General features: G+C 35.9%; 2 protein-coding genes across 2 annotated transcripts; one reads left to right on the forward strand and one right to left on the reverse strand.

Annotated features, from left to right (window-relative positions):
- The first annotated feature begins 3,570 nt into the window (after positions 1-3,570).
- LOC109241752 lies at positions 3,571-4,467 on the forward strand. Its single transcript, XM_019408524.1, has one exon. It carries the CDS (start codon positions 3,700-3,702, stop codon positions 4,264-4,266), a length of 567 nt encoding a protein of 188 aa, XP_019264069.1. The 5' UTR covers positions 3,571-3,699; the 3' UTR covers positions 4,267-4,467.
- A 12,619-nt stretch (positions 4,468-17,086) lies between these two features.
- On the reverse strand, positions 17,087-17,900 carry LOC109241753. The gene has a single exon (XM_019408525.1). The coding sequence runs from the start codon at positions 17,757-17,759 to the stop codon at positions 17,193-17,195; it is 567 nt and encodes a 188-aa protein (XP_019264070.1). The 5' UTR covers positions 17,760-17,900; the 3' UTR covers positions 17,087-17,192.
- Positions 17,901-18,776: the final 876 nt, after the last annotated feature.

The following is an 18,776-nucleotide window of genomic DNA, read 5'->3' on the forward strand; positions in this document are numbered from 1 at the left end:
GACTTTCTAGTTTGCACTTCTCAACCGGACCAATCAAGGGTTTCAACCATACGTCAGCCCGACCTGACTTTTTCAAAAGACTACCATCGGCAAGGACTTCAATGGTAATCTGCTTCATCACTCTACTTCTACTTGAAGAACCAACTTCAGTGTGAGAAATAGTAGTAGTGGGGACTGTAGAGGAAGTCATAATAGCTTGAGGCGGGGTAGAGACAGCAGCAATAGAAACGGGTAAAAAGCATTCCATTGGGACAAACACGGGGAAAGAGGCAAGAGGTACTTCATCAGACACCAAATCAAAATTTTCACTATCAAACCCACGTGAAAAAAGTTGTTCATCAGAGTCACGAGCTGCCATAGGAGTATCATCGTCAGAACTCACTAAGGTGGCTTCAACAGGCTCGGTCACGGGAACAGAACGGGGAGGAGGAACTCATCATCTGAAACAATGCGCCTTCTAACCCGCGGCCTTTTGACCAAGGAACTCCCATCCCGTTCCTCTTCCTCTTCAGAACCTTGGGGTTTGTCAGCTTTCCTTTCCGATGAAGAACTCAGGATTATCTCCTGAGCTCATGCCAAAGAAAGTCTGGAAGCTGCGATCGATTCAGCACTTACACCACGAATAGGAAACCCTGATAAAAAGAAGGGTCAAATACATTCTAAAGGAAGAATGAACGAAAAAAAAAGGTAAAGTATTTACCATGAGTTTTAACCTTCCAACCAAACCTGTTTGAAAGGTATTTCCAAGATCTAACCTCCATCGGAGCAACAGTCAATAATTTTTCTACCCAACCACGAAAATTGGGAATCTCTTCAACAGTTTCCACGGTTGCTGAAAAAAGAGAAAGTTAACAGTCACGGGAAAAACAAACCCTTTCAAAACAAAAGGGGGAAAAAGAGAAGAGAGAAAGTTGTAAAAGTAAACTTACGTGCAAAATTCCACTTTTCAGGGAATGGTATATTTTCTTCACCTACTAACCCTACAGTAGGAGCAGCAACAAATCTGGCATACCAGCCACGATCCTTGTCATCCTCAGGACTGACTAAAACCCTCTTACTCCTCACCACCAAAGTAAAGATTCCATGTCGGAACAGCTTAGGGTAGTAGAGGTGGATCAGATGAAAAAAGGTAAAAGGCAATTTAGCCAAGTTAGCTAGGTACCTTAGACAAGCAACAACCCTCCATACAATGGGGTCAATTTGTCCTAAACAAGCATTGAAAAAACGACAGAACTCGATGATAACAGGATCAATGGGGGGCCTAAAATCCAGTGTAAAGGGATATTTATATACGAAAGAAAAGCCAGCCTTGTAAGATGTGATCCTTTGATTTGCATTAGGGATTATAATTGGGAAATCAAATTTTCAGTGGCAATCTCTACGAACAACCGAGATCAAACCTTCAGTAATTTGAGAAGGGTAAACGTCAACACGGTCAAGAGAAGACATAAAAGAAACCCGATTCCTAATTGATTCTCTATCAGTATAAAAAGAAAGTTCGGAGGGGATAATTTCGTCTACTGTTGGTTCACAGACTGGTTCATTGGAATCCCTACTTCTGGTAGAAGATCTATGTGGAAGAGAACCCCTAGTTCTAGAAGAAGGAGGAGGAGTAGAACTAGGTAAAGATGGAGGTGAACCTCGAACGGACGTTGATCCTAAACTACGTAACCTACCTCATCTCCTGCTCCTAGTTGGAGCAAGAGGAAGTTCATCTACAATAAGAACTTTACGAGGGTCAGGGTTTGAAGAAGACATAACTATACGGAGAAGAAAGGAAGATTGAATAAGTCAAAGATGGAAAACTTTTTTATGAAAGAAGAAACAAAGGATATATTTATACTCAGAAGCAACCGTCAAACAAAAAAGGTAATGATGGGAACGTCATAATGAAAACTATTACTTTGTGATTGATGTAGCCGCAAAAAGCCTTAAGAGACGTTGAAGGGTTGCAGACCCAATCAAAAGGCGCCACGTGCCACGAGCATTAAATGGAAGTGACATGCGAAGCGTCAGTTTTGGAGAAGGTATAATGGCGGCAAAAATTCCCGCTTTAATGAGATCCACTTCCCAAATATTCAATTGTTGAATAAATGGCAAGTGGGGGGACTATCTGTATCGGAAAAAATCAGGTTAACATATAGAATTAATTAAGTGCTGACATGTGAAGACATTTGGATCAGTAAAAGAATGAGAGCTAGCAAAGAATAGTTGAAGAGACACGAGCCTTAACAGACACGGGCAGAGATTCAAGAAAACAGGAAGGAAGGGTTACTCGGACCTCTTGGTAATTTGAAGAGACATCGAAGGAATGAACCTAGACAGCAAAAAGTACAGATACATATTATCCGTAATTAATGAGCGTCAATAGTGGAAAACTTTACAGAATCTTCACGAAACAGTTACGATTGCTAATTATAACGTTGCATTAATGACATTAATTACTCATAATAGCTCTGTTATGAGAGGAAAGAAATGTATTACTTAGAAATAGATACAAAAGGAGAGGAATAAACATTTGTAAGGACACAGAATATTATTGGAATTCACTGATTTATCGTTTAAATCAATTCTTCTTATTTGTTCCAAATTAGATTATTAGTAACCCGAGTTCTTCTAAAATTTAGCTTTGACCGAAATCCTTATTTTCTGGTTAAACAATGAGCATGTCTGGTGTCACTTTTTGCGTATCAATTAAGTATATTTTCTTTTGTTTCTTTTTTTTGTCTGATTTATTCTTTCAAAATTTTCACACATTAAAATTCCTATTATTCTTTTGTCATCGTAAAATCTTATATGATTAAACAAAATATGTATATTAAAACTAGTAGCAATGTATGATGTAGCATATAATCAATGGGTTCAACTGATCCCGACATTTTCAACATGGATAATAGATATAGATGGAAGAAAATTATTTTTTTAAAAATTTTAATTTTGAACTTATAATTCAAAAGTATAAAGGGTGCGCAATAGTAAGAACTAAAGGTTGAACATGTAAAATTTATATCCTGGGTCCACCCCTTTTTAATAGTGCACTCATCCTGATCCGCCTCTGAGTGCCCTTTCCACAAGCCCCTCCCATACTGACCGTTGAACCCCGAGCCTGAAACCTCAACCAACAATCTCACATTTCGACCCCCCGAACCCCAACCATTGACCACCGCCCCCATCCTTGAGCCCCTCATCACGACCCTCCCCATCCCCTTACATCCATTCTCTCGAAAAATATTTTCCTTTATGCCAAACACACCCAATATGTTCTCCTCAATAATGATTTTAATTTAGAAGTGATTCAAAAGTGACCTCAAATTTGCAATTAATCCATGTGAAACGAGAGGAAAAAATGTCAAATTTATTTGACGAGTGACAATGACTTAAAAAGACTCCTAAAGCTGGATCTAGAAAATCACCACCACATCCTTAATGATTGAACCAATAGAATATTGAATCAACTCGTAATACCGTGGTCCGTGCCCCCACACGTGACATTATAGAATACTTCACTGCATCCTCTTCCTTTACATGAAGCCCCCTATATATATACCACTTCATTTGCCTCCACATAAACTCACATCTCTACCAACTCTCCTCAAAAGCTCTCTTTCATCAATTCTCTGTCCTTATTTGTTAAGTCAAGAAACAAAAATCCATAAACCAAAACGAAGTCTGCACCTGAAATATACTATATATAGAGAGATGGATCAAAATGTACCAGTAATGGCAAAAAAGTTCTGGAAAATAGTCCGAGTGGCTTTTTTCATGCTGAGGAAAGGCTTATCAAAGAGGAAACTAATGTTTGATCTCAACTTATTAATGAAGCGTGGCAAAATTGCGAGCAAAGCCGCCATTCAAAACCTCATGTTCCACCATAATAATAATACCTATGGCCACCAATGTCCTTCCTCCACCTCATCTTCCAAAGACTACTACGAATTCAGCTGCAGTAACAGCCCTGCTTTTCACCTCCCCTTCAACCTCAACAAACGCAATAAGCACAGTCATCACCATGAACCTGCAACTGACGACGACGTTTTAATGGTGAACGCTGCTGTTTTGAAGGCGTTGGAGATGATTCAGAGTGAAACGGCGTCACCTGCTTTGCCTGGATTTGGGAGAACTCCTACGGTGAGGCAATTAAGGGTTACTGATTCGCCTTTTCCTATAAGAGATGTTGAGAATAATAGTCACGTCGATGAAAAAGCTGATGAATTCATTTCAAGATTCTACAGAGATTTGAGACGAGAAGCTTCTGCTTTTGCTTAATTTTTGAAGCTTTTGAGAATTCATGCATGTGGTTATAGCCTCTGCAAAAAAAACAAGATTATGGGGTATTTGAGAAATTTTTAGAAGAAAGCACAAAAAGAAAATAATGTTAGAATATAAATGTGAGAATACCCTCTTCGGTAATTTGTTTCATGCTATAATCAATACTTTCAAGGCTGGACTCCTGAAATTTTGCATCCACAAAAATTCTCTCTTATTTTAATTGTCGAGTACTTGTTACTACTACATTTCTTTTTTCTTGAACATAAGAAAACAAAGAAGTTAAATTAGAAATTATTACTTACAAATTAAAGTAAAGCATATTGAACAAGCTTAACAAGGTAAACTTTATTCCTTTCTTCGAGCCCAAAAGAAACTGTAATCTTAATAAGAGAGGATTCAACAGTAACTGCTAACCTAGTAACTGCATGGAGTTTGGATTATTTTCTCAGTTCATGCCATCTCTATTGGGAAAGAAAATTTGCTACTAATAAATTTAATTTTCATGTAAAACGAAAAATTCTGGGAACCTCATTTATACAGAATTTTTATTTGGTCCAAATTAACACAACTCAAATCATTGCCAGGATTCTTGCATTATGTCAAGGGGAAATGCCGCAATTGACTAATTAAGGCACAGGGATTCTACTAATATTCCTAAAGAAAAAATGTCTTATGTTCATAAGTGGAAACATGTTATTTAATCTGTATCTTTCTCTTTTAACTTTACTATTTATTTACAGTACTTATTTATTGTATTGGTATGTAAAGCAAATCCTTTGCTTTTTAGGTTGGCCATCTACCTGGAAACCTCCTTTGGCAGAAACAATCAAGCACCTTATTATTTTATTGGTGCACTTGATTGCTTTTTAAATTTTGAGAAATTGTGGGGCTTAATACTAAAGTAAAGCTGTCAATATCTTTTAGGTTTAGACCTGATTTTGAAATATACTGAACCACCTCGTGGCAAATGTCTCCTAACTTGGACAAAGACCAAAATCAGAAATTCGACTGGAAAGAATTTTACATCAAGTAATGCTTAATCAAATCTTAGCGTAACATTTATTACAAACATTAAAGAGAAGTGGGTTTCCCGTTATAGGAAAATTACCAACTATGTCCATTTATAAGTAGTTCATTACAAAAATTGGCCAATTGATAAAATATTACTAATATTAGCCAAATTAGCCAATTAGCTATTTGTAGTAAAAAAATATCAAATTTTGCTTTGTTTTGAGTGGGTGTTATTAGAATAGATTGAGCACAACTTAAAGAGCTTGAATCTCAGTTTTGGGATGATTCGGTGAAGTTTTGAGGGTGGTTTTAATTGAAAATTCGAAATAAAAGCTGAACATGAAAAAAATGATATGTGTATCACACTATGTATCATTTGTGTATCACATGTGTATCATATTTGTATCAATTGTGTATCACATGTATATCCATGTATACATGTGTGTGAGATACATGCGTGATACATGTTTGATACATGTGTCGCAGAAGATTTTTTTGAACTCGATTTAATTACGAATTTCGATGCAAAACCAGTCCAAATCACCTCCAATCTTCCTCAAATTTTGTATATTGACTTATCTATATATTTTCAATGAATTTCGACTATACCCATTGAAAAAGTTTCTTTTTTGTTTAGATTTTTGGAATATTGTATAGATTTTTGTATTTCATCACCTTATTTGCTACCCCGTCCATGAAATTTCCTTTCCGTCTTGTATCTAATGTTTTTAATCACGCTTAAAAATATGGAAGGTGATTTTTGCATGTGATTCTTTGAGAGAAAGAATCCTATTATTTGGTTTTTCAATTTTCGTTGGCTAGTTTTGGTAAGTCTATGACTAATGGCTAGAGGTTGGTAAGTTGAGATTTATTTGGGACATTTGTGTAAGTTTCCCTTTATTTTAGAGATAGGCTTAATCTCTACCTAGTATATTACGTAATTAATAATAATAAAAAACGAATTCCTAGGCAGAAAAGTATATAGTATTAACCTAACCTCTCAAAAAATACTGCAGCACTCTAACTTAATTAAAAACCAAAATTTTAGGTAATACGACCCTTTTCCATGAACACTTCTCAAAATTAGTATTTTAATTATTTTTTCTAAAATTTAAACTTGCTATATGTCATTTATTCAGAACCAAAAATACAAAATTCCGCTAACATGACCCTTAAGGTTAACTAGGTAAAGTAAGATGACTCTTTGGAGACAAGTTGAGCGATTATTCAAATAATTAACTTAATCATTTGATCTACTAAGTCTAGTAAGAACTTGTTTAAATCATTAATTAAGTTTTGCGTTTAAGGAGAATATTGTCCGGATGAAATTGGATAAACTCAAAAGCACATATCAATTATCATGTCAATAATTTGTTAACGAGTTTTAATCAGTGGCCCCTTTTTATTGATTGACATGTAATACCGAAGACGTAATTAGATTACATGAAGCCAAGTTGACAATAGGTTCTCCTTCTGAGGGGGTGACTTGCGCAAGATTAATTGGGCATTCATACGCTATTGAAATTAATTGAGCCAAGTTAGCAGGTTCATAATTCATTAATTAATTTCATCTTTCTTATGTACGTTTTAATTTTAGTAAGAGTTTCGACTTGTTTGAAGGGTCGGTCTATCTACATCTTGAAATTAATAAATATATTAGACACGTCTTATTGAGTTAAAGTTTTATGATGGATGTTTGGCTCAAAAGTTATCGATATACCTTGCAAGCTTAAAAACAATCAAAAGTAAGAAAGGGTAAATCGTAATCAAATATAATAGACCTAGAGATGGAAAATGAAGTTGTTGTTGTAGATCTAATAGTGATAATATGAACTCAAGAGAAAGTATTCGTTAGAGATAGCGATAGAGAGAGAGTATGAGAAAATGAGAGAGTTGTATTATTTCAGAATCCTCCCCCTTTTACAATGTGAAGGTCTCCTTTATATAATAAGAGACCTTCCTCGAAATAATCAAAAAGTTACAAAAATAGGTAACGTTTTCCTAGTGAAGACACTGAGTCCTAAATGATGTCGCTTTTGTCCCCACGTCCAAGTCGTACCCTTACGTTAGTCGGCGTATACTCACTGGGCGTACCCATTGGCGTGGAGACACTGACGGTCAAATTTGACCCTATACAGTTAGTCCCTCCGCTCGTTGGAGACGCATTCGGTAGACGTCTTCAATGGGCGGAAATGCAAACCTCGGCTTAGGAGAATTTGACCTCGACCAGGGGCGGCAACATGAATGAGGTAAAATGTATGATGTTGTTGAGCCTACTGACGCGTGGCTTTCTTTTTGGAATGACGTCATCGCCTGTATGCGTCATTATTATATTTGCCCCCGAGGCGGTTCAGAGGATGACGCGACATTTTGGTTTCCCGCGCACGTTTTGAATCATGACTCTTCGATTTCTGCGCAACTTATCCCTATAAATAGGAGAGAGGTTCGATTCGATTCAACTTTCAAACCTTCGGAAAGCATTTTCTGATTTACTCCTTTGTCTTTCTTTCCTGTAACCGTTATTTCGTGTGGGATTCCTCCACTTCTTTTGGAGTCATATTTCTCGTCGTTAGTGCGTTATTTCCCAAACAGAATCATCGTGGTAAAACGTAGTCAAGGTGGCAAAAAGACCAAGGACACTGACCCATCTAGGGTTCCACCTTCCTCTGGCGGTGAGGGGGAGGAAGTAAAAAAGACCCTCGTTCCCCTTTCTGTAGACAACGTCCTCTCAAAGGACATGCATATTCGAAGGGATTTTCAAACGAAAAGTCCAGCCCTTCCCTGGGAGCGTAGCGATTTACTGCAATCTCATCTAGACGACCTTCGAGTGACACACAACATTTCGGACCATGTGGAAATGGCTCCAGCTGGGATGGACTATGCCAATGTGCACAGGCCTGGGTACTGCACATTTTACGAGTACCCATTTTTTATCGGCTATTGTCTCCCGATCTTCCCTCTAGCGGAGGAGCTTTGCCGCTTTTACAATGTGTGCCCGTCTCAGCTTACTCCTTACACCTTGAAGGTGTGCAGGATTCTGACCACGTACGCGGCTAAGGCTGAGTGCGGCGTCTCAGTTCACCATCTCTTACAGTTATTCAGCCGTGGTTACCTGAGGAGTACCATGTTGCAATTGAAAAGCCGTGGTACGAAGGGTTTGGTAGTTAGGGCTGACGACAAGGCCAACCGCCTCTTCTGGCGTAGGTACTTCTACATCAGGACAGAGCACCTGGTGTCTAAGCCTGAAGGATTCCCGGAAAGGTGGAACCCAGATCGTGAGTACCTTTATTTGCAGGATTCATGACTGTTCGCGACCTTGACCATTTGGCCACTGTGATTTCATTCGTTTCTCTCTTTTTTTTGTAGCGAAGGCTTCTCCACCCCAGTTTATTGATGATATTAAATCATGGGTGGAAAGATTACTACCTTATGCGGAGGAATGCCGTACCTGGGCTGCATTTCTTTAGCAGTACGGCCCGTCAGGTAATTCTTCNGGTAACGTTTTCCTAGTGAAGACACTGAGTCCTAAACGATGTCGCTTTTGTCCCCACGTCCAAGTCGTACCCTTACGTTAGTCGGCGTATACTCACTGGGCGTACCCATTGGCGTAGAGACGCTGACGGTCAAATTTGACCCTAGTGGAGTCTAAGGTGAATGTTGCTAATATTTTAAACTATTTAAGTGATAAACATATAAGTTACAAAATAATTGTATTATATTCATTAGTTTGGTGCAAATATGGATTAATTAATATTTACTTTCATTTGCGTCATGTCATGTAAATTTTTTTTGCTTAACATCTAAAAAAAAAACTACAATAACTTACCAGTACAATAATGTTTTCCTATAATTTATAACTAAGAGAGTTTTAATATGTCGTTATCTCCATAAGTTACCTGCATAATTATATTAATTTTTACACTCTTTAATCTGCTCTTAAAATATTATATCCCATTTTAATGTAATTTTTCATAATTTTTATCTCTATTTATTTATGAAAATAAAATTTCACGGAGCTTATATCATATTCCTTAGTCATTCAAAATTTTAAATGGCGTCTTTAGTAATCGAAATTCTTCCATGCGAAGTTATGCGATATAGCGCACAAGAGAACGGTGTTCCATAAAATAATTCACATCATGAATATGTTATTTCAGAGAACGTTGCGACATTTGTATTTGCCACTCTCTAAGATAAACAAGTAATATAACGGGTTCTTGTTCTTATATACAAGAAGACTAAAAATATAACAGATTATATGGTAGTATTGTATAATTAAAGTCACAAAGCCTTAGCAATTATATACAAGACCATCTTTAAAATAGGTCACTAAAATTTAGTAAAGTCACAAAACTATTTAGTGACAATATATGAAATTAATCGCATTTTCAAAATGCTCAAACTATCCGAAGAATTAAACATTTACCAACCAGAAACATATTAAAGAGAAATACTTACACGAAAGGAAAAACATGTCCCCTGATAAAAGCAGTGTATACTTGTCCATTCCTAAACGCAATGGGGAAGCCAGCAACTTGTTAAAGTGCTTGTGACTGGTGTGCATCGGGTTGGTTCGATTTTTATAAAAATCAAATCAAATCAACTATAATGGTTTGAATTGGTTGTTGTATTTTTCGGATTTTTTATTACATGAATACTATTTCAATCTTACCTTGTTATAGTAATAGATAAAATTTTGATAAGTGAATATATGTTTAGTAAAAATGAGAAAACTGATAAATTATTCTTGATCGTCTAACAATAATGTTTCATTGATATACGCTTTCAAGGTTAACCAAATTTAATAATTAAACATAAAAATCAATATGATAGCTAAATAATGGTACATTCTATTTAATTTTAAATTATCAAAATACCATTTCAAATTCGAAAAAATAAAAGAATTTAATAGATATTGACATATGAATATGGAAGGACACAGATATTGACGCATTTCAATAACACTTGATAAGAAAGTGATGATACAACCCATTATTTAAAGTAAATAAAAATGGATGCACTTCATAGTTCTATTAAATATTATATCCCTGAGAGGATCCCAAATATTTTTAGATATTTTTTAAAGAAAATTCTATATAAAGTCTTAACAGTATATATAAAAAATATATATTTATATGTCGGTTTGGTTCCGATTTTTTTACTCAATACCAAATCAAATCAAGCCAAACCTAATCGGGGATTTTAATCGGTTTGGTTTGACTTTTCAGTTTTGTACGGTTTTTCGGTTCTGTTTGAACACCCTACTTGTGACGATGAAGATACGTTAATTTCGTATTGTTAATTTTTCTTGTTATTTCCCCAAAACCAGTGGCCTTATAACTGGTTCGAAGAAAACATTGTACCTCTTGACTTTGATGCGTGGTCAATTTCTTGCCACAGTACATGCACTATTGACTTTGTCTTCCACAAAGCTCTTTTAAAATCATGAGTGAGCTTTAATAGCTTTAGAAGGCTGCTGCTGGTAAAGAAAAGGGTACTGGCTTTTCTCTTAAGTATATGTAATACCCTAGGCAAATCTCATATCGATAAAAAAAACACAAAAAAGATGCATGTTGAATACAAGCCTTTAATTTTAGTGATGCATATACTTAAAATGTGCGGACCTAAATTAAAGAGAACAATATCACCAGTATGCTGACAATTACGACAGTAGTTCATCTTTTCCTGCCAAGATTTGCCCATACTTTGCGACTCTCTTCGAAAAGTAAAATGACATGCAAAGTACTTTTCGTATTGGGAATTAGGTTTGCAATAACAATTATTATAAGACTTCTTTAAATCTAAAAGAGGAAGTAACTCCAAAAGCAAACTCGTGAAAGAGAAATGAGTTTTTTTTTTTGTTATAGAGAAGTGCCGGATTATTAAACTCTTACATTCAACAAATCAAATCTCTTTTCCCTTTTTTCCCTTGCAATTTGCTAAGGAAAGACATACTAATACTAGACTATAGTCTAAAGGAATATATTTGATTCACTTTTAATTTATTTATTTGAATCAAATGGATTCACTTGGATCCCAAAAGCCCGTGAAGTTTTGAATATTGAATAAAGGAAGAGAAAAAATAATGCAAAGGCATTAAAATCCACTCAGAGCGTGACCATGTACCATGAGATTTTGAAATTTGGCACAATCTGAAAGAAAAGAAGAAGTACAGATTTTTTTCATCTTTTTTTTTTTTGTACTTGTTTGAAATTAAAATTATTCTTTAACTTTCAACTAAGATAATTGAACTTCACAATTTCTTCGTCTAGGAGAGATACACAAAATTAAGCAAAGCTTGATCCAATAAATCGAAGATGAAATAGTATCATCTATAGTTAAAGATTTAAAAAGGGATCGGACTTCACTTATCCAACAGATCCTTGTACAATTTAATCTTAGAATGTGAACATGTCAATTAATCAAAAAGCTTGACCTTTCAATTAGAACTCATCTGGATATAACATCTGTCCTTCATCCTCATCTATTATTGTTGAACCACAGAATGGATTAGGGACACATAATAATATCCACCACTCGTATGAATATACATTTTTTTTATTAATAAAAGTTGTTTGTTGCACCTTTTAGCTTTTTATCTGTTTTGTTTGATTTACATTATAAACTTCTTCCTCTATGATTGAATGCCACTTTTGGAGAAGCTGTACCCTCTAGCCTCCCAAGTGTAAAAGCTGACATCCAGTGAACCAAGCATTTTTTAAAATGCGAAATACAGTTGGATGAAATGAAGCAGGCATGGCGATTATAAAAGGCAGCTCAGTGCACAAAATATTCTGTATTTACGTAGTGTCTGGAGAAGGATCGTACCCCTAGGGGAATGGGTAATCGGGTTTTGGTTCAAACCTCGGGTTTTGACCACGTGGGCCCAGGGGCGATTTTTGACTTTTTGGGTAAAACTTGGGAAAACTCATTTTCATGCATTGGAGTTGATTCATTTAGTGTTTATTAATATAATTAAGTAATTTGTGATTAGATACGAGCGAATTGGCGGTGGAATCGCGGGGTAAAGCTATACTTGAGGCTTAAGTTGTGTGCAAGGCATTGAGGTAAGTGTTTGGTCTAACCCTAGCTTGAGGGACTAGGGATTGAGTCTTATTTGCTAATTGCTTCTTGTTGAGTACGACGTATAGGCATGGTGACGAGTATCTATACATTGGTGTCTAGCATGATCGTGAGTCTTTAAATTGTGAATATCTTGATTTCGTTGTATTTCTCTTGCCTTGGTGATGATTCCTATTTGTTGTGAAAAGCTTGTGAAAGGAAATTGTGACCTATGAACAACGAGGAGCATTGGCTCAAGTTATATTTCAATTGTGAACGTATATGAAATGGTTGAATCCCTTTGGAGCATTGGCTCAAGTGGTAAAGTGAGATATGAAATAAAAGTGAAAGGAAGAGAAAGAGTATTTAAATTGTTCCATTGTCGGGATATTGTTGTTTATTGATTGTTTTTCCTTGCCGGGATGTTGAGATTATTGATGTTGTACCCTTGCCGGGATTTAATTGTTCAATTATGTTCCCTTGCCGGGATTTCTTTTATTATTTTGTTTATTCCCTTGCCCCTTGTTTGTGATTGTTGTTTGGGTGAGAAAGAGTGTTAAAGCGCGAAGGGTGATGCCGTGCATTGTTTGTTTGTTGCGAGGAAAGAGTGTAAATCACGAAGGGTGATGCCGTGCATTGTTTGCTTATGGTGAGGAAAGAGAGTAAAGCACGAAGGGTGATTCCGTGCCGCACGATGTACCATTCCGTGTCGATTCTATCGATTATATGTAAGGAAAGAGAGTAAAAGCACGATGATGCCGTGCACACTTTATTATATCATTGCTTGGTGAGGATGAGAGTAAAAGCACGAAGGGTGATGCTGTGCACACTTTATTATATCATTGCTTGGTGAGGATGAGAGTAAAAGCACGAAGGGTGATGCCGTGCACTTGTTTCTTTCTGTTTCTTTATTAATGTCTGAGTTGTGTTGTTTCCTTCGTTACTGGACGACTTTTACTTGAAATTGTTATTTCCCTCATAGCATGCTCCCCCTCCCATATTAATTACTTGTCTCTGTATTTCGATTCCGCTGTATATGTATATATAACTGCACAGGTTTATGTGGTAGTCCGGTCTAGTCTCGTCACTACTTCGCCGGGGTTAGGCTAGGCACTAACCAGCACATGGGGTCGGTTGTGCTGATGCTACACTCTGTGCTCTTTTGCACAGATCTAGGTGTCGGAGCAGCTTACGGTGCGCAGCAGTAGTTAGGGAGCCGACCTTCAGTCCACGAGACTATGAGGTAGCCTTGCTGGCGTCCGCAGGCCCGGCGTCTCTTCTTTCAGTTTTCATGTTTTGTTGACATTTGTATTCGAGACAGACTATGTCCTTTATTTCAAACTCTTATTTGTAGTAATCCTAGACAGTCCGTGTATTGTTGTGACACCGGGTGCTGGGTAGAGACATGTATTGGCTTTCTAGACGCTGTTTCTATGTTTAGTTCAGACTTCCGCTAAATTTTACTTTTCGTTGTCTTTTCAACAGCTTATTCATTGATAATTTAATTGTTTAATCATGTATAAAACAAGATAGGTTAATGTTTGTAAAGGTTCTTGGCTTGCCTAGCTACCACGAGTAGGCGCCATCGCGACCCCGAGGATGGGAAATCCAGATCGTGACAGGACTTCACTTATCCAACAGATCCATGGTACAATTTAATCTTAGAATGTGATATGACAATTAATCAAAAAACTTGAGGCCTTTCAATTTGTACTCATCTGAATATAACATCTGTTCTTCATCCTCATCTATTATTGTTGAACCATAGAATGGATTAAGGGACACATAATAATATCCACCACTCGTATATATGAATTATGCATTTTTTTATTATTAATAAAAGTTGTTTGTTGCACCTTTTAATTAGCTTTTATCTGTTTTGTTTAATTAAGTTACATTATAAACTCCTTCCTCTATGATTGAATGCCACTTTTGGAGAAGCTGTACCCTCTAGCCTCCCAAGTGTAAAGCTGACATCCAGTGAACCAAGCATTTTTGAAAATGCGAAATACAGTTGGATGAAATGTAACAGGCATGGCAATTATAAAAGGCAGCTCGGTGCATAAAACACTCTATATTTACGTAGTGTCTGGAGAAGGATTGTACCCCTAGGGGTATGATGTAGACAATCTACTCTAATGCTAGCATTAATAGCTGCTTTCACAGCTCGAACTCATGACCTATAGATCACACAAAGACAACTTTATCATTGCTATAAGGCTCTCTTCAAGCATGGTAATTATTACTCCCTCCGGTCCATAATAAGTGATTTTTTGGCTTTTTTTTTGTGGTCCAAAATAAGTGATTTTTCCAGATTTCAAGAATGAATGAATTATTTTTTTCCCTACATTGCCCTTGGAGTAAATAATGTTGGAGTATGTGTTAGGAATGTTTATGTGAAGAGATAGTAAAGATTAATATAGTCAATTTTATTGCTAAGTAATGTTAAAAGGTGAGTTTCTTAATATATGTGAAAACAACCAAAAAATTATTTATTTTGGACCGGAGGGAGTACACCCCTAAGACTCCTACGCATATAACACTCTCTCAAGAGAGGGTGAAAAAGAGAAAGAAACAGAAGGAAAATAGCAATCCATGTTTATCAATATGGATTGTTTTACCTAAACATTTGGCTTTTACTTAGTCACCGTGCTTTACTTGTATGAGAGGAGAAAATTAGTTTTGTTAGTAACACCACTTGTGTGAGACCACCTCAAAATTTGACTTACAAAATTAATTAATATCTCGCATGAAGAAAAAACGAGACAACATCTTTTATAAATTACAATTAACATAACTTGCCCGCAATACTAAGCTTAAATCTTGTCCTAGAGCTGTCAAAAGATCTTGTCTTCGAGAACCACAATTTTTCTAACTCAATTCTCTCTTTATCCGCTATCAATGTTTCATTAATATTAATTGAATATTTAATTAGATGTTGTAAAATTATTTCAAGCTAAGTTCATTAATGACGTCCAATTATGTCTAATAAAAGGACTAGAGGTCATCACACATATATTTCGGTTTACGAGTTCGTAGTTAAATCACCAGAGAACTAAGCTTTAGCTACAACTATTCACTATCACTAAGAACACAAGTTCACACAATCTCTAAGTTATAAAGATTGTGATTCTTGCTTTGAACTAATAAACTAACACATATTAAAAAGCAGTAAAATTATTAACTAAAAAGGATGAAGTCAGAGACAAGATTAAGGATGTCTAGAGTTATGATTTCCTCAATTATCGAAATCCTTCTCGCTACGTCATCTAAAATCTCACCGATTTATTCCATACTGATCGTGTACATTCTACTTAGTGCAATTCTCTCTCGAGAAATCATAATAATTTTCTAAAAATGAAATATAAATATACTCAAAATATTTACTTTTTGCCATTTATCATTCATATTGGATTTCTGATTCTAGTTTTGTCTAAGTTAGTGTCAAGTATTAGGGAAGGAAATGAAAAGTTATCTCCTTATATGGTTTCGGATAATTCCTTTCCACATAAGCTAACTTATGAAATTGAGTTAGGTCAAAAATTCATTTTATTAACCAGGCATGAGAGCGGTACGTAGTCATTTATATTCTTGGCTTACCCAATATTAAAGACCTCATTTTATATTTTTGTGTCCCACGAGGCAATTTTTATTTCAAAATCAGGTCTAAACCTAAGGTATTGACAGCTTTACTTTAGTAAGCACCACAATTTCCCTTAAATTAATAAAACAATCAAGTGCATCAATAAAATAGGGTATGTGCTTGGATGTTTCTGCTAAAGGAGATTTCCAGGTTGATGGCCAACCCAAAAAGCAAAGGATTTGCTTTTCATACCACTTCAATAAATTAATGTAAATAAATGGTAATAAAGTAAATAGATAAAGGCACAGACTAAACAACATATTTCCACTTACTAACATAACGTACTGTTTTGCTTTAGGAAATTAAATTGGGAAGAATCACTGTGCCTTCATTGTAAGTCGATTGCGACATTTTTCTTTGACTTAGTAAGAGAGTCCTGGCATCAATAATTAGGTTAGGAGTGTTTGGACCAAATAGCGAACATTGGACGTGCGATGTGATACTTAAATTAATAAAATTCCAGGATTTCTTTTTGGATTTTACATGACGATTAACTTCTACTATCAATTTTTCTTTCCTAATAGAGGTCGTATAAACTGAAAATTATAAACCCAATATATTCCAAGTACGTACTGTTTGATAGGTAGTTAATATGTTGAATTACATACCCTTGAGCTTGAAGGAAGGAATAAATGTTAAGTTGCTAACCTTGTTCAATGCTTTACTTTAACTTGTAGGAGCAAGTAATGATTTCTAATTTAACTTTTTGCTTTTCTTACTTTCTGGAAGAAAAGGACATAACGAGTACTCGACATTCTAATGCTAGAATTGTTGGGTGTGCGAACAAAGTCACACATTGGTAGCTGAAAAGATTGGGAGTCTACATATAAGATGTTGGGATCTATTAATGGTGTGAGACCTTTTAGGGAAAAACCGTGCGGGCTTGACCCAAAGCAGACAATATCATACCATATTAAGAGTGTATTTGGGCTAGTTTAGCCCAACAAGAATTTCAGGACTTCAGCCTTGAAAATGTCATAAAAATGAATGGAAATTAAGGGACGGTACCATCACATTTATATACTAGCATTATTTTCTTTTATATTTTCTACTAATAATTTCCTCAAAACCACGAAAAGAAAACTTAATAAAAAATTCATAGAGACATAATGGAAAAAAATTCATAGAGACATAATGGAAGCGACAAAATTTCCATTACAACACCAATTATGCATGAACTCTCAACATTTTTGGAAAAAAAAAAAAATTAAGCAAAAGCAGAAGCTTCTCGTCTCAAATCTCTGTAGAATCTTGAAATGAATTCATCAGCTTTCTCATCTACGTGACTGTTACCCTCAACATCTCTAAGAGGAAACGGCGAATCAGTTACCCTTAATTGCCTCACCGTAGGAGTTCTCCCAAATCCAGGCAAAGCAGGTGACGCCGTTTCACTCTGAATCATCTCCAACGCCTTCAAAACAGCAGTGTTCACCATTAAAACGTCGTCGTCAGTTGCAGGTGCATGGTGATGACTGTGCTTATTGCGCTTGTTGAGGTTAAAGGGAAGGTGAAAAGCAGGGCTGTTACTGCAGCTGAATTCGTAGTAGTCTTTGGAAGATGAGGTGGAGGAAGGACATTGGTGGCCATAGGTATTATTATCATGGTGGAACATGAGGTTTTGAATGGCGGCTTTACCTGCAATTTTGCCACGCTTCATTAATAAATTGAGATCAAACATTAACTTTCTCTTTGATAAGCCTTTCCTTAGCATGAAAAAAGCTACTCGGACTATTTTCCAGAACTTTTTTGCGGTTACTGGCAAATTCTGATCCATTTTTAGTCTAATTAACTCTCGATTTTTTTTTTTGTATTTTGAGTTTTTGGTTGGTTAACTTAAGAAGGAGAGAATTGATCAAAGAAAGCTTTTGAGAAGAGTATGTAGAGATGTGAGTTTATGTGGAAGCAATATATGAGTGGTCTATATATAGAGGTCTTCATATAGAGGAAGAGGATGTAGTGAAGTACTCTATAATGTTTATGTTAAAGTTGACACGTGTGGGGGAACGGACCACGGATATTACGAGTTGATTCAATATTCTAATGGTTCAATTATTAAAAGAGGAGGTGCTGATTTTCTAAAGCTTTAAGAGAGTACTCTTTTTAAGTCATTGTCACTCATCAAATAAATTTGCCATTTTTTCCTCTTCTTTCACATGGATTAATTGCAAATATGAGGCCAATTGGTATTTGGAACTCACTTTACCTTTTCCAGTGCTAAGTGCTAAACTATCAGTCTATCAGCTATAGGAAATGCTAATTACCTGAACAAAAGAACATTAAAGAGAAATTGTTTCGAAGGAAAAACTTGTTTCAGAAATAATACAGTACATTTACATTTACAGAAATGTATAATCAATCCTTAAAACGCAAGCGGAAAGCCAACATAAACAATAGTACATGTTGGCTTTTATGCATACGTGGCCTATTTCTTGCCAGGATACGTGCATTATGGATCTTCAAATAATTGCAAAGTGGTCCATTAGTGGCGAATTCTGCTAAAGTTATTCAAGATTTAATATACATCTAGCCTTCTATATACATAATATATATATATTTTTGGCTATATGTGACTAGGCCAGTACTACTCACAGGGAAATCAGGCTATAGCCTCTCCTTCCCCCATATATTCATGTTGTATTTCTGCGTAAGTGTCAAAGTCTAAACTTTGGCAGATACTTGAATTTCACACAGTTTCTTAGCTAGGAAGGGAAAAACAATACAAGAGCCATTAATAAATATTAAACGTGACCATGTACCACGCGATTTTTACAAGAGGTGTATGTTTTTCCTC

This window comes from Nicotiana attenuata, unplaced genomic scaffold (assembly GCF_001879085.1).
Source record: "Nicotiana attenuata strain UT unplaced genomic scaffold, NIATTr2, whole genome shotgun sequence".
Taxonomy (NCBI): Eukaryota; Viridiplantae; Streptophyta; class Magnoliopsida; order Solanales; family Solanaceae; genus Nicotiana; species Nicotiana attenuata.